The 16,624-nt window shown below is 38.5% G+C and overlaps 1 protein-coding gene across 1 annotated transcript; it reads left to right on the top strand.

Annotated features, from left to right (window-relative positions):
- The first annotated feature begins 1,348 nt into the window (after positions 1–1,348).
- smad4b (SMAD family member 4b) lies at positions 1,349–16,261 on the top strand. The gene is made up of 11 exons (XM_084114558.1): positions 1,349–1,417; positions 2,562–2,878; positions 2,984–3,158; positions 3,293–3,322; positions 4,173–4,385; positions 4,544–4,648; positions 7,028–7,078; positions 7,825–8,008; positions 9,204–9,372; positions 14,023–14,161; positions 15,723–16,261. Exons 2-11 carry the CDS (start codon positions 2,639–2,641, stop codon positions 15,932–15,934), a joined length of 1,518 nt encoding a protein of 505 aa, XP_083970684.1. The 5' UTR covers positions 1,349–1,417; positions 2,562–2,638; the 3' UTR covers positions 15,935–16,261.
- Positions 16,262–16,624: the final 363 nt, after the last annotated feature.

Consider the following 16,624-nt stretch of genomic DNA (forward strand, 5'->3'; position numbering starts at 1 on the left):
TATGTATTATTTAATACAAATATGATATTAATAATACAAAATTTAAACATTACTTTTTACACATTACAAGTTTAAGTTTGGATTGTAGTTATGTCAATGACATTGCAATATGGTAATATGAATGATTTTTTTTTTTGTATTATAGTAATTAGAATAATTTTGTTTTGTTATTTTTGTTTCCATGCTTTCACCAATTGCTTATTATCAGTGGTGGAAATGAGATTCATTGGATGACCCTAGTTGGGGACATATTTTGTATTTTTAAACCATAGATGCAGAAAATCCCTCTATATTTGTTTATGTATGAAATTTGGCACACACATTTCCAGCGCTGCTTGTTATGAGAACGTAACAATATAATCATGCTTTTTGTGTGTGTTAAAACACAGATATTGTGTTATTGTGTGTCAGAGAGCTTGATATATAATATAAGCTTGATGACAGTTCAATACAGCATCATAATGACATCCATAAACAGTTTTTTTGTGTTCTGTGGGCATGATGATGATGATGATGATGATGATGATATTAACCCTGTAAAGCCGAGTATATCATGTTTGATACATGAGCCTATAAACATCAAAACATCTGTTGTACACAATTTACTAAATGCTTTCTGTTGTCTGATTGATAGTGTATAGTTTTATTTAGAACGTAAAAGGCCTTTTAGTGTAATTGTAAAAGTGTCCCACTTCAAGTTGTGGTTCACTTGTCTTTTTACTGTGAAATATGTTAGGATTTTTATAAAGTAAACGTAAGAATAACTTTTATATTGTTAGTAATATTTCAAGATGAACACTTGGACTGAAGCAACTTTGGTTTACTTGATCACCCATACATCATTATTCATGTTAAAATGTGAATATCAAATATGATCATCAGGCTTTTGAGGAATGTTTATTTGTTCATCTCTCAGTCATTATTGTATTATGTTTAATAAAAAAGCTAAAGAGCTTTGATCATTAAACTAAGCAATTAAATATCATCTTAATATGACATATTATTGGGAGATATAAAGTGACGACTGATATTTCCATGCATTTTATGTAAGTATATGCTATATATACTGTTATAAAGATCTCATTGATTTACATTAAAAGCTATCAGAACCTCATCTTACTTTTTTGGACTTATAAATAACAACATTTGCACCAAATTGCATATTTTTACTCCATTTTGGGCCTCTGAATTAGTGTTAGAACTTTTAGTGCAACCAAGTAGAGTTTAGTAAGATTAAGTATTGTCCTAATAGTATATAACATATTAAGTTTTATTACACATATTACACTAGTAGTTTTCAGTCGTGAAGCAAGAAGAGCATCTGTGTGGGCGGGGCTTATTTATGCTCGTCACTCGAGCGATGATGACATCACTCAGCTTACGTAGAGACAATGTCCCTGTCGTTGCTACATGAATCGTAAGTGTTTCTGTTGATATTTTCTTATTTTATTTTTAATATCTAGCTAATATTTTACTATAGCACTCGTGTAGATACTTTATTTGTCCATTCCCCACATATTTGAGGAGTATCTGTTAGCCAGTTAGCTCGTTAGCTTCATAGTGAGATCAGTTGTATTGTCATAGTGAACTGTGATTTATTGTTATTCACGTTCACATATTTGACTGTTACAATAATTAAGTGTAATGATGTGCTTTTGATGAGTTTAGAATTTATTAATAGATCAGTATGAGTTCATCACTGTGTTTGACAGAGAACATACATGTTAATTCAACTGATTAATCAGTAACTTTCGTTTTTGTATGAGCGTATGTATGTGTATACACACGCATACACACACACACACACACACACACGTATATTGTGTATTGTATGTATATACATGCGCATATATATATATATATATATATATATATATATGTATGTATGTGTGTGTGTGTGTGTGTGTGTATATATATATATACACACACACACATGTATATATATATATATATATATATATATATATATATATATATGCGCATGCATATACACACAATACACACACACACATGTATATATATATATATATATATATATATATATGCGCATGCATATACACACAATACACACACACACATGTATATATATATATATATATATATATATATATATATATATATATATACTATGTTTGTCTAATTAAATGCAGTGTAATATGCTTTATAGGCATGACACATAATTGTATGTTTATTTTATAAAGCACAGTGTAAAAATAATTAATATTAAAGTTGGTATTAAACAGAGGTTGCAATCATATTTTCTTCCCTATTGTGACGTATGTCCAAGTGAAACCGCTTCATGAACAAGGAAAAATGTAGGGTGGGACTTTTCCAGTCAGGAATTGATTGGATCGTTGATGTTTAGCCTACTATTGCTGATGTGATGTGAGTGACAGGTTGTCACAACAAGAGGGAGGGAAAGTTATTTTGATTAAAGATTACAAGGGCACATGAATTAAAATAAAAAAAATAAAAACTGCAATGTGCTAAAAAAAAAAAGAATGGTCAGTTTTTGTTTCATGGTGAATAAGTCGTGCTTACAGTCTCTCTGTGTGTTTTAGGACAGCGTGGATCACGTCTCAACATCAAGGTGTGAAGACAGGAGCTCAAGAGGTTTGAAGGAGTGTATTCCAGCATCATGTCCATCTCCAGCACACCCACCAGTAATGATGCCTGTCTGAGCATCGTCCACAGTCTCATGTGCCATCGACAGGGAGGAGAGAGCGAGACTTTCGCCAAACGAGCGATAGAAAGTTTGGTGAAGAAGCTGAAAGAGAAGAAAGATGAGTTAGACTCACTGATCACTGCCATCACTACGAACGGAGCTCATCCCAGTAAATGTGTGACGATACAGCGCACGCTAGACGGGAGACTGCAGGTCTGTTTCTCCAGAACAATACACCATTTTACGGTCTTATATTTATCTTGGATGTTAGGAAAGGAAGTTACTTGTGTGAGACTCTGTCCTTTATCTTATCTTCAGGTGGCCGGTCGTAAAGGGTTTCCTCATGTCATATACACACGGCTGTGGCGATGGCCCGATCTGCACAAGAACGAGCTGAAGCACGTGAAGTACTGCCAGTTTGCCTTTGACCTGAAATGCGACAATGTGTGTGTGAACCCATATCACTATGAGAGGGTCGTGTCTCCAAGCATCGGTGAATTATTTTCTGTTGTCTTGCTGTGATTTGAATCTTTGTCATGGTAGAAATTTGTTTCCAGTGCCCATGTTCATGTCATATTCTTATTATTACTAATAATGTATGGTCTCTTTCTGTCTTGTCATTTTCAGATCTGTCTGTCCTGACTCTGGGCGGCCCGGGTAAGGGTGCACTTTTATAGACTACTATATGTGTGTGTGTGTGTATATATACAGTATATATATATATATATATGAAGAGTTCAGATGCAAAAGCCTCTAAGTGCCATCTGAATTTTTCTTCTAGAATGATCATTTTTATAAAGCTTGTATATTTAAGTTCAGTAATTTCACTTAAATGACAATTAATAGGTAATTTGCATTGCCATTTAAGTGAAAATATACAAGTTTGATAAAAATGATCATTCTAGATGAAAATTTCAGATGGCACTTAGAGGCTTTTGCATCTGAACTCTTCATATATATATATATATATATATTTTTTTTTTTTTGTATAAGTTGTAAAGTAATATTAAACTGTGTAATTACACACTACCATTCAGAAGTTATTTTTCTGAAAGAAAGACATTTGTAATGTTACAAAAAAAATAATATCTCAATTCTGTTCTTTTGAACTTTCTATTCATCAAAGAATCCTGAAAAAATGGTTTCCACAAAAATATTAAGCAGCAAAAACTGTTTTCAACATTGATAATATATTAAAATAAAAAAAGTTATGTTAAATTGCACTAATATTTCACAATATTACAGTTTTTACTGTATTTCCGATCAAATAAATGCAGCCTTTAAAAAAAATTAAACCGACCCCAGTCTCGCTCATATCACTCCACACTCTATTTCTTCTGGCGTAGTTAAATAATTTAAACTCAAATCAATATTTCATGTCCATTTATTTTCTAAGTAGCTGTGAAATAAGCAGGACAATTCATATTTTGTTTCCTAATGGTATTTATTTTGGGATAATGATCCATTGCAGATTAGTGAATAAGTCATTTTTCACACTGATGTGTAGGTCCGAGTGGAGAGCTCGTGGTGAAGAATGAGTTTGAGGGTCAGCCGTCACATTCGTCTGCTGATGGAGGTCATAGTATTCAAACCATCCAACACACTGCCACTTCCTCTGCTCCACCCGACGCTTTCAACAGCCCCGCCCTCCTGCCCCCAGCTGACTCCACAAGCTCCGCCTCCACCTCTGCATTCACCAGTATGGCTGCCGGTCCAACCAGTAAGTGGTTATTTCATCCTTTTGTGCAACCAGCGGCCACTTTGTTTATTGGTTTTATGAACAAAAAAAAGTCACAACAGTTACAAAGCATAGATAAATGCCATGTGTAATGATATTGTTTTATGACCGTATGATATCTGTGTGTTTTCCTCCATTAGATGCCCCCAGCTCATGGCCCAGAGGAAGTAGTTTCCCCCCCAGCATCCCCCATCAGAACGGGCACCTGCAGCACCACCCTCCCCTGCCTCACACGGGCCAGTACTGTGAGTGACTGACTACATCACTGTCTGCTTTGCTCTCATTAAAGGTCCCGTATTATGCCCCTTTTCACAAGATGTAAAATAAGTCTCTGATGTCCCCAGAGTGTGTATGTGAAGTTTCAGCTCAAAATACCCAACAGATCATTTTTTTACAGCATGTTTAAATTGTCATTTTTTGGGGCTCAGAAAAACGCGCTGTTTTAGTGTGTGCCCTTTAAATGCAAATAAGCTGCTGCTGGACGACCCAGGGGGCGGAGCTTCATGAGCTCGCGCTCAGTCTCTCAGGACAATTTCATCTCACGGAATGATGATAATATCAGAAACTCTCAGTAACGGTTTGAGTCGTTGAGTCGTTTGTTCATTTCGAGTCGGACAATAATGCCTACAGAGTCAGAGTGCTGTAAAGAAACAGGTATAGTTTAGTAGTTTAATTACAGTTATTATAACGTATTTGTCATCTGCTTGTATGTATCCATTATTAATAGCCTACAAGTCTGCTGTCTGAATGATGATCAAACATATACTGATGAGTTTAATAAAGTTTATTGTACATCACACAAAAGATGAAGCGTCAGTTTTACTTCAGAAAATCACCGTAAGAGCTGAGTAAACACAGTAAGTTATAAGAAGTGCGCAAGTACATAAACGAATTTCGGTAGAGTTGAGGGAGCATTCCTGTGGGTTAGTCAAAAAACGGTTCTAGTGACGTCATTAAAGAAGGAAGTAGAGGGATGTAGTCCAAACGGGCCGTTCGATGTAGGCGACGTCTGTTAAATAAAATATCTCGCTTGGCATTGAACTTTGAGCTTTATAATTTTACAGATATATTTATACTCTAACAACAACATTACACACTAACTAAAGTTTGAAACATGGGATCACGAAGAACGGGACCTTTAAGGGGGCTTTCACACCGGGCACGTTTGCTGCGCCCCGCAGAGTTGGTCTGGTTTACACACACTCGATTCTATCGAACCCCGGTGCATTTGTGTTCATCCTACGTCAGCACAAATCAAGCATAGCGTCAGTTCTGGCAGGTCAGCTGACTCTCAGCTCATCCACGTGTTCCTATAGGAATATGATGCGGATCACTGCATCCTCATATACAGTGCGTGCAGAATTATTAGGCACGTTGATTTTCTGATCATATTTTTTTGAATGTCCACTTCTGGAGACTCCAGGTAGGTTGCAGCTCTGGAAAATGGTGGCGCTGGAGACTAAAGGGTTCCTGATGGTTTCACACTTAATTCTTCACCTTAATTCTTCGTTCTTTTGCAGTTAACATGTGTCTTTTCTTCTCCACCTGTTTTTGTCTGACCCTGCTGACCTAATGAGCATTTCACTGTCAAATGCTCATGCCTTAACTGCAATTTCTAGTATTGCATTAGTATTGCATTCTTCTCATGGGCATTTAATAATTTTTGACTTTTCAGTCTTAGTTAAATCTCTTTTTTGGCTTATTTTATCTGTAAAAGAAAACGTGCCTAATAATTCTGCACACCTGAATATAAGGCATTTTTCATTTCTAGCCTTAATGAACAATTATATGTCACTTATAAATGATTAAATACAAAATGAATAGTAGTTATTTAGATTAATATGGTTTGGAATTGGCAGAATGTGCCTGGGAATAAAATATGATCAGAAAATCAACGTGCCTAATAATTCTGCACACCTGAATATAAGGCGTTTTTCATTTCTAGCCTTAATGAACAATTATATATCACTTATAAATGATTAAATACAAAATGAATAGTAGTTATTTAGATTAATATGGTTTGGAATTGGCAGAATGTGCCTGGGAATAAAATATGATCAGAAAATCAACGTGCCTAATAATTCTGCACGCACTGTAAGGTCCATTCAGTGTCATCAGCAGCTTATCGTGTTGCTCAGGAGCGAATTACCCTTCTCCATCCCCTCTCCTCTCGTCCAGTCAGGATTTGGCCTTCTTATATTCCCCTTCAAATAAGAATTTTTTTTCTTGAATTGTGTTGTACGTTAAATTATTAAACATTAATGATATCTGCAATACATTTATGTCTGATTCACCTTCAGGCGCCATCTTCTGGTTAGACACGGGAATTTATTCGGCATGACCCACACACTTCAGTATGGGCATTCTCTATCCATTGAGCATACATCAGTTGTACACTTGTAATTGCGGTGTATTATGGGATTGAATGAGTGCACTCTACTATGTATTCGGACACCACTACAAATGGCTGTCAGATGACCTCCTTCAGGCAGTTTCGGGTTCAGTACCCCGCTGCGAAATGACAACTTTCACATGACCAATTTTTCATGCAAGCCACGTCCCGTTTCGAACTAAACTGGCAGTGTGAAGCACCCTAAATGTTTTTCTTTTTCTGTCTTTCTCAGGGTCAGTCCACAATGAGCTGGCGTTCCAGCCGCCCATATCCACACATCCAAGTAAGGAATAAAACAGGCTGCTCTCCGATTCACAAACTATAGAAACTGGATTGTATGTGAGATAAGGATTAGGGTTATTATCGTTAACTTAAACTGCTTAAACTTAAAGCATTGAAAACTTATTTTGTTAATTGAAATAAAGATGAAATAAAACAAAATAGAAATATTAGATGGAAAACGTATTGCAGTTAGTTGGTAAAGGAAACATTTCTAATTTAAGTTTAGCAGGAAAATCACTGGACATTAATTAAATACAACTGAACTATAGCTAAAACTAAAATAAAAATGAAGTAAAACAAAATATTCTACAAGTAGTAATATTCTAAAAAACTAAAACTAAAAGAAATGACAAAAAATTAAAATAAAAACAGAAAATATAAATATAAAAGCTAATTTAAATAATTCCTTTGTACTTGTAGTATGTATGGATAAAAAGTGTGTATCCGTAGATGAATTATGGGCTAATATTACCCACAACCCCTTGCAGTACAGAGGTGGAGGACTTCATTTTACCAGAACTTCATCACCTTGTCATCGCTAGTGCCGCTCATCTCTAGTTGAGCTACAGCAAAACTGTAGTATGGCTACCGTAATGTCCTCTTACATACAGCAGTGCATTTACTTTCCCATCGTCAGTGAAGTGATCAAAATATTATGCAGCCATGGTTTAACATTTATAGTATTTTAAATATGCATAATTCAGAACTCATATTATACTGTGCTGTTTCTCTTTGTGTTTCTCTCAGCTCCGGATTACTGGTGCTCGATTGCGTACTTTGAGATGGACATTCAGGTGGGCGAGACGTTTAAGGTGCCCTCCAACTGTCCCGTCGTAACGGTGGACGGTTATGTGGACCCTTCAGGTGGAGATCGCTTCTGTCTCGGCCAGCTGAGTAACGTCCACCGCACCGAGGCCATCGAGAGAGCCAGGTATTGCCTTACATCACGAGTGCAGGGGTTAACTAATGAACAAAATACATTTGATTAAAGTAAAACATTTGATTTAAATAAATAATACGTTAACACATTTCATTAAAAAAATGGATTAAAAATTTAAATAAAAAAAAATACAATTAATGGTTAAAAATAAATAAATTAAAATAAATAAAACTTGATTTAAATAAATAAAAATGAGAAAAGCAGTGTAAAAATGTAAAAATAAATAAATAAAAATAGGATTAAACTAAAATAAATAAATAAAAATAGGATTAAAATAAATAAAAAATATACATTTGATTCAAATAATTTGATAAAAATGAATAAAAGTGTAGTTATTTTTGTTCAATTATTCGTATTATTGTATTATTTTGTTTCTGTTTAAGTGAAAATAATAATTTAAAAAAATATGGAATTTAATTAAAAATTCTAATATTAGTACAATTATACAATAAAAATCTAATTTAAAATAATAAATAAATAGTTTTTAAAAAGCATTTTCGGTTTTCAGTCAAGTGCATCCAGAATTTTCTGTTTCGACCCAGAATTTTAATTTCAGTGTATCCCTACTTTAAACATAAAATATGGTTGTGATACTGATATTTTACTTATAATTGGAACAGAAAAATTACTTGATGCTGGAATTTTTGTTCCTTCATTTTACCTAGTCCTGCAGCTCTGGCTTATTTGTTTCAGATCTACCCATGATTCTCCCTTCTTAAAGGCACACTATGCAAAATTTGTACCGTAATATAACAGCTTCAAAATCATTTAGACATTTAGTAGGGCGAATCATCCCAATAGCAAACGGGGGGGGGGGGGGGGGAGAGACACCGCTGGCAAAACCAGCAAAGCAAGTTTGAGAGGTGGTGCCCCGCCAAATCTCGCGAGAATCATGACTTGCTTTATGGCACGATGTCACATACATCAACAACATATGAAGCAGCCTCTGTGTAAGACACTATCACGCATTTCAGACGTGAATCATGGCAAAGTCGACGAAGAAAACCAAGAAAGCGCGGTCGGAAGAGTGCAGAGACGGCTCTGCGCGAGTGGTATTTACAACAGTAGCGTTAAATACAAGTACTCCACAGCGACTCTAGGGGGCGCTGTTTGAGAAAAACGGAAACTGCATAGTGTGCCTTTAACTGCAGACAAGTCAAGCTCTCTCTGTTGTTGTCTCCTCCAGGCTTCATATCGGTAAAGGTGTTCAGCTGGAGTGTAAAGGAGAGGGTGACGTGTGGGTGCGCTGCCTCAGTGATCACGCTGTGTTTGTTCAGAGTTATTATCTGGACCGCGAGGCTGGACGAGCTCCGGGTGACGCCGTCCACAAAATCTACCCCAGTGCCTACATCAAGGTAACACAACCACGTGTTATTTAGCCTTCACGAATAAACTAAACTAACTTCTTGACACATAGCACCATGCTAATATGCTGGCATTGTTCAGAATCAGAAAGAGCTTTATTGCCAAGTGTGCTTGCACCCACAAGGAATTGTTCTTGGTACTGAAGCTTCCAGTGCACATATACAAATACAAATACAACAAGAAACGTAGTACTTCAAATTCTAAGTATAAAATATATAAAAAATAAATAAAAATGTATAAAAGTAAAAAAAGTAGGGTCACAGTTGGGTTTAGTCCGAATAAACATTTACAGATTATGAACATATTTACAGTATTTTGAGTAGTATGAATAATAAGATATAAATATCACCTGAGTTAGAGAATATTGCACTAGACAGTGGAAGTATTGCACTTACAGGCATATGCCTTGGGGGGCATGTTAAAGGGGGGGTGAAATGCTATTTCATGCATACTTAGTTTTTTACACTGTTAAAGAGTTGGATTCCCATGCTAAACATGGACAAAGTTTCAAAAATTAAATTGTACGTTTGAAGGAGTATTTCTGTGCCAAAAATTGTCCTTCCGGTTTGTCACAAGTTTCGGAAAGTTTTTTTCGAGTATGGGTCTGTGTGACGTCAGCTGGGGCGTAATTTCCTTATATGGGTCCTAAGGGCACTTCTCCCAGAAAGGCGCGGGCGCACTCGTAGACCAGAGCGAGAGAGCGAAAGCAGTACCTCATCTAAGCGCTGTGCTCGGCTGAGGCTTTAGGGAAGTCAGTGTCACCAAAGAAGTGTGTTTTTGGTTGCCAGGGCAAGACAACCCTGCACAGATTCCCAAAGAACCCAGCGTTAAGGGACCAGTGGATGGAGTTTGTTTTTCCAGAGCAAAAACGGAGTTGTGTAAGACTGTTTGTTCCCTGCATTTCGACGATTATTGTTTTATAAACAAAGCCCAGATCGACGGATTTGCAGATCGTCTAATGCTTAAGGATCGAGCAGTCACAATGATAAAGGTTTGCGGTCGCAGGCGGTGAGTAAAACTGCTTCAAATGTCTCTGTGTGTTGTTAGCAATCGGCACGTCAGCACAGCTTTAGCTTCGCCCACACGGCCCGCCTCCAGCCGCTCGGTTTTTTCCGGAAAGACTTGGTACAGCCTATCTTTCTTTTATAAATATAATAAAACTAAAGACTTTTTGGAGATATGAAGGATGTAATACTACTCTATAGGTACTCAAGATTAACAGGAGATTGAGTGAAAATGAGCATTTCACCCCCCCTTTAAGTGTTCAGAAGGGAAATGGCCTGTGGAAAGAAACTGTTCCTGTGCCTGGATGTTCTTGTGGCCAGTGATCTGTGTCGCCGTCCTGACGGTAACAGTTCAAACAGGGGGTGTCCAGGGTGAGTGGAGTCTGTGATGATTTTACCTGCTCTCTTCCTCACTCTGGAAGAGTACAGGTCCTGGAGGGCTGGCAGGGGGGCACCAATAATCCTCTCTGCAGTCCGGACTGTCCGTTGTAGTCTCCTGATGTCCGATTTGGTAGCTGAACCAAACCAGACAGTGATGGAAGTGCTTAAAACAGACTCAATGACGGCTGAGTAGAACTGGATCAGCAGCTCCTGTGGCAGGTTGAACTTCTTCAGCTGGCGAAGGAAGTACAGTCTCTGCTGGGCCTTTTTCACAATGGAGTCAATGTGATTTGCCCACTTCAGGTCCTGAGAGATGGTAGAGCCCAGGAACCTGAATGACTCCACTGCTTCCACAGTGCTGTTCATGATGGTGAGAGGGGGGAGTGCTGGGGATTCCTGAAGTCCACGATCATCTCCACTGTTTTGAGCGTGTTTAGCTCAAGGTTGTTATAGCTGCACCAGACAGCCAGCTGTTCAACTCCCAGTCTGTAAGCAGACTCGTCACCATTTTGGATGAGACCGATGACAGTGGTGTCGTCTGCAAATTTCAGGAGCTTGACAGAGGGGTCTTTAGAAGTGCAGTCATTAGTGTACAGGGAGAAGAGCAGTGGGGAGAGAACGCACCCTTGGGGGGCACCAGTGCTGATGGTGAGGGTCCTGGATGTGAGTTTCCCCAGTCTCACTAGCTGCTGCCGGTCCGTTACGAAGCTGGAGATCCACTGACAGATGGAGGATGGCATGGAGAGCTGAGTCAGTTTGGCTGTGAGAAGATCAGGGATGATGGTATTGAAGGCCGAACTGAAGTCCACAAATAAGATCCGTGCATAAGTCCCAGGTCTGTCAAGATGTTGCAGGATATAGTGCAGTCCTATGTTGACTGCATCATCCATAGACCTGTTTGCTCCGTAAGCAAACTGAAAGGGATCCAGCAGGGGTCCAGTGATGTCCTTCAGATAGGCCAACACCAGTCTTTCAAACGACTTCATGACCACAGACGTGAGAGCGACAGGTCTGTAGTCATTAAGTCCAGTGATTTTAGTTTTTTTGGGAACCGGAATGATAGTGGAGCGTTTGAAGCAGCAGGGAACTTCACACTGCTCCAATGATCTGTTGAAGATCTGCGTGAAGACTGGGGCCAGTTGGTCAGCGCAGGCTTTTAGACAAGCAGATGAGATGCCGTCTGGGCCTGAAGCTTTCCTAGTCTTCTGTTTTTTGAAGACTCGGCTCACGTCCTCCACACAGACCTTAAGCTCAGGTTGGATGGCAGAAGGGGGAGGAGAGGGGTTGCAGGAGGTGATGGTGGATGTGAGAGCGGGTGTGAGGTGTGAGTCTGGGCTTCTCAAACCTGCAATAGAATGCATTGAGAGTGTCAGCCAGTTGTTGATTCTCCACAGATGGGGGGGGATGGTGATTTGTAGTTGGTGATGTTCCTCAGGCCTCTCCAGACTGATGCCCGGTCGTTGGCTGAAAACTGGTTTTTCAGCTTTTCAGAGTAGCTTCTTTTAGCAACTCTGATCTCCTTTGTCAGTCTGTTTCTGGCCTGGTTATACAAGATTTTATCCCCACTTCTGTAAGCATCCTCTTTGGCATGACGAAGCTGTTTGAGTTTCCCAGTAAACCATGGTTTATCATTAGTGAATGATAAGAATGTCCTGGTAGGAATGCATGTATCCTCACAGAAACTGATATATGATGTTACAGTATCTGTGAGCTCATCCAGATCGGTGGCTGCAGCTTCAAAAACAGTCCAATCAGTGCAATCGAAGCAGGCCTGTAGATCCTGCTCTGCTTCGTTGGTCCATCTTTTTACAGTCCTTATTACAGGTTTAGCTGATTTCAGTTTCTGCCTGTAGGTCGGTATAAGATGAACCAAACAGTGATCAGAGAGCTCCAAAGCTGCCCGTGGGACGGAGTGATACGCATTCTTTATCGTGGTGTAACAGTGGTCCAATATATTACTGTCTCTGGTAGGACATGTAACATGCTGTCTGTATTTTGGGAGTTCACGGGAGAGATTTGCTTTGTTAAAATCCCCAAAAATGATTAAAAGAGAGTCTGGGTACCTTTGTTCCATTTCAGCTATATGTTCAGCCAGCTGTTGTAGCGCCGCGCTCACACACGCGTCTGGGGGAATGTAAACATTCGCGAGAATGAATGAGGAAAACTCCCACGGCGAGTAGAAAGGTTTACAGTTTATGAAATGCGCCTCTAAATTCGGAGAGCACATCTTCTTCAGTGTTGTTACATCTGACAGTTACAGTTTTAAAGTAGCATGGTAATACTATGGTGTATGAGTACGGCTGTGTGAGGAAGCTACTCTTGATTTAAAGTAGACAAACTCCAGTCAAGCTACACTTATTTTTAGAGGTAGCCATGCTAATAGTTAGCAAAGACTTTAGATACACAAAGACGTGCACTCATATTACTTATAAGAGACAACATTTTTATGTGACAGACAGTTTATGTCAGATGTCGTTGCTGATTTGAAATACGTTTTTTAAAGGGTCCAACCTCGGGTCCTTTGCACCATGACCTCGAGCCAAACACCCCCCCAGAAGCTTTTTCCCCTTGGTTGAACATTATTAAAGTTAGAACTTATTTAGAGATATCAGCCGGATGTCTTAGTGCAGGCGCTAATGGATCCAAGGCTGTATCTCGTAAATTACCCCACTAATAATGCCCAGAATGGAGCCAAACTTCTACAGTAGGACATATAGGTTATGTATTCATAAAACGAGGCATTGGAAAGTTTGTAAGTACATCAGGAGTTTATTTAAATAACACTTGCCTGATGGCTAATGCTACCGCTAACCCGGACGTCACTTCAGTGATATGGGAAAAGCCCATACAAGTCCTGACAGAAAGCGATGCATAAGGATGTAGTGTAACGACACCCAGTTCCAGGAATGCACTAATATTTTGTTGGTAGTACCAGTTTGCAACAATTATTAGTTAACACTAAGTTGTCAACACTTTGAAAAAAATTATAAAAAAATGCATCACAACAGCAGCATTTAATGGAAAATTTCACTATGAATTTGTGTAAATTAATTTATGCCGCCAATGCACCACATTTAAAAAGTCATCTTTTTTCGTAGTGTTTGTCGTTTCAGTGCAGTGTAACTAACATCCTATGTGATGTGATGACCTTTACATGGCTGTAACTAAGACAAGATGCACGTCAGCAGGAATAGCGGATGCATAAGATGTCCAGCCAGTGCTGATGTGTGTTTAATGTGTGTGTTGTGTGTGCAGGTGTTTGACCTGCGTCAGTGTCATCGGCAGATGCAGCAGCAGGCGGCGACGGCTCAGGCTGCGGCGTCTGCGCAGGCGGCTGCGGTGGCGGGGAACATCCCGGGGCCCGGCTCTGTGGGGGGCATCGCCCCTGCTATCAGTGAGGCCTTCATCTGTTTTCTGACATCATTATGCCTGGTTCAGATTACACGATTTTTTTTGTCTGTTACGATAGTCACTGTGTCAGATTACACGATTTTGACTCCTAAAATCTTGTCATGTCCTGGACAAGAAACATGTCAGACTACACGCTGCTTTCCAAACAGTCATCGCGTGCCGTCTCACACACACACACTCACTCACTCACTCACACACACACACACACACACACACACACACACACACACACACACACACACACACACACACACACACACACACACACACACACACACACACACAGACACAGACACAGACACACACACACTCTCGCTCACTCACTCCCGCATACACACTCACTTTTGACAGAACTCGTCGTGGAGGACGGAAAGAAAATTAAACATGCTAGTCTTTTTATCGTGATGTCGTGAAGCATCGTAGACGCGATGAAACGATCGAATCTTGTGTCCCGATGCCCGTTGTCGTTTACGAACCCCCACGACACCCTACGTCAAACGGATCGTGCCAAAATCTGGCTAAAATCGTGTAATCTGAACCAGGCATTAATGAGGCCCAATCAGAGCTGCGTGTGGCAAACTGGGCTATTAACTGAAAGATTGTAATTTGTGGAATAATCCATAAAATCTTATTATTAGAGAACTTATTCACTGACAGTTCTTTTTTCTTTTCTTTTTTTAAAAATACTGGCATCAAATACTTTTCATAACATTCGGTTCTGTTAACACTTGTAAAAATGATTTTCATGATGTTCAATTCTGTTTTCAACAGTTTTTTTTTTTTTTTTGTGAAAAATACTGAAACCAAATGATATTCATTACGCTCTATGGAAGCTTGTTTCTGCCACTGAATAATAAAATAAAAATTGCGACTTTTTATCTCACAATTCTGACTTTTTTTCTCAGACTTGCGAGATATAAACTCGCAATTGCGACTTTAATCACAAAATTCTGACTTTATAACTCGCAGTTGCAAATTTATATCTCGCAATTCTGAGTGATATCGCAATAGCGAGATAAAAAGACGCAATTATCTTTTAAATTGTTTTGAAACAAATACAAGAACCAAATTATTTTCATGACGTTTGGTTCCGGTAATATAATTTTTAAAATAAATACTGGACACAAGTAGTTTTCATGATACATGAAATTTGGTTCTGTAAACAGTTCTTTAAAAAAAATAATAATAATACTGGCTTTTCATAACATTTTCACAGTTTTCTTTTCTTTTGTTTTTTTTAATTCTGGAACCAAATGAAATGATTTTCATGACTCAATTCTGTTTATTTATTTATTTATTTTTGAGAAAAATACTGGAACCAAAATGATTTTCATGACTTTCGGATCAGTTAGCATTTATTTATGATTTATTATGTTCCGTTAACGGTTCTTTTTTTTTCTTTTTTTTATACTGGAACCAAATGAATTTCATGTTTTGTTCTTTTTTTAAACAAAACTACTGGAACCAAATGATTTCCATGATATTAATTTCCATTAACATTTGTGATTTGAGAAGTGATTTTCATGCCGTCCACCTCTCCTCAGGTCTGTCTGCGGCGGCAGGCATCGGTGTGGACGACCTGCGGCGTCTCTGCATTCTGCGCATGAGTTTCGTGAAGGGCTGGGGTCCTGATTACCCTCGCCAGAGCATCAAGGAGACCCCGTGCTGGATCGAGATCCACTTACACCGGGCCCTTCAGCTGCTGGACGAGGTCCTGCACACCATGCCTATAGCCGACCCGCAACCCCTGGACTGATGACCGGACATTCAGAACAGTGCATATAGCTCAAAATGACAGAAGATTGAAAACCAGCAATGGTACACTAGATCAAACAGAACTGTTCATCAGAACGCAGCGAAACAACCCTTTTTTAAACCTTCACTTTTGATGTTCACACAAGAAATGGACTCGTTTGGAGACGTTTAGAAATTGTATCCTATTGCATTTAATCCGGTGTCGTCATGAGTTTAAATCAGTCGGATCTATACAGTGGCCACATACACACTGTAGCCAAATACAGATTAATCATGTTCTGTGCAACACAAGATGAACCATGTGCAAAAAAAAAAAAACATTTTATTTATACAACATAGTTTATGAAAAATTTACTAAGAAATTCATTCATGTTGTCATTCGTCATAGTTCGTAAAACCATTTTCCTTTATTGCATTGAATTGAAAGATTTTTCAAACACAAAAATTCTGAATATAAATTGTTGCATTCATAAATGACGGTTCATGAAAGTTTGTAAATGATTGCATTAAATTAAATAGTAATTTATGCAAGAATGGTTTTTACCAACTATTTACTGAGAAATTCTGGATTACGTAACTAAACAGCCGATGGTTCATAAAACTATTCCTCTGTAAACAATTTGTGTAAGAATGGTTTTATGACACAAAATTTGTTCTGCTCGTTTTGCATGAATGAGACCGTTCTCATATT

The sequence above is a fragment of the Abramis brama genome (assembly GCF_963993115.1).
Source record: "Abramis brama genome assembly, chromosome: 5".
NCBI lineage: Eukaryota > Metazoa > Chordata > Actinopteri > Cypriniformes > Leuciscidae > Abramis > Abramis brama.

Coding starts and splice junctions, on each gene's coding strand:
- smad4b (XM_084114558.1), top strand. CDS start 2,639: ATGTCCATCTCCAGCACACCCACCAGTAATGATGCCTGTCTGAGCATC. Junction 9,373..14,022: donor ACCCCAGTGCCTACATCAAG/GTAACACAACCA, acceptor TTGTGTGTGCAG/GTGTTTGACCTGCGTCAGTG. Junction 14,162..15,722: donor GGGCATCGCCCCTGCTATCA/GTGAGGCCTTCA, acceptor ACCTCTCCTCAG/GTCTGTCTGCGGCGGCAGGC.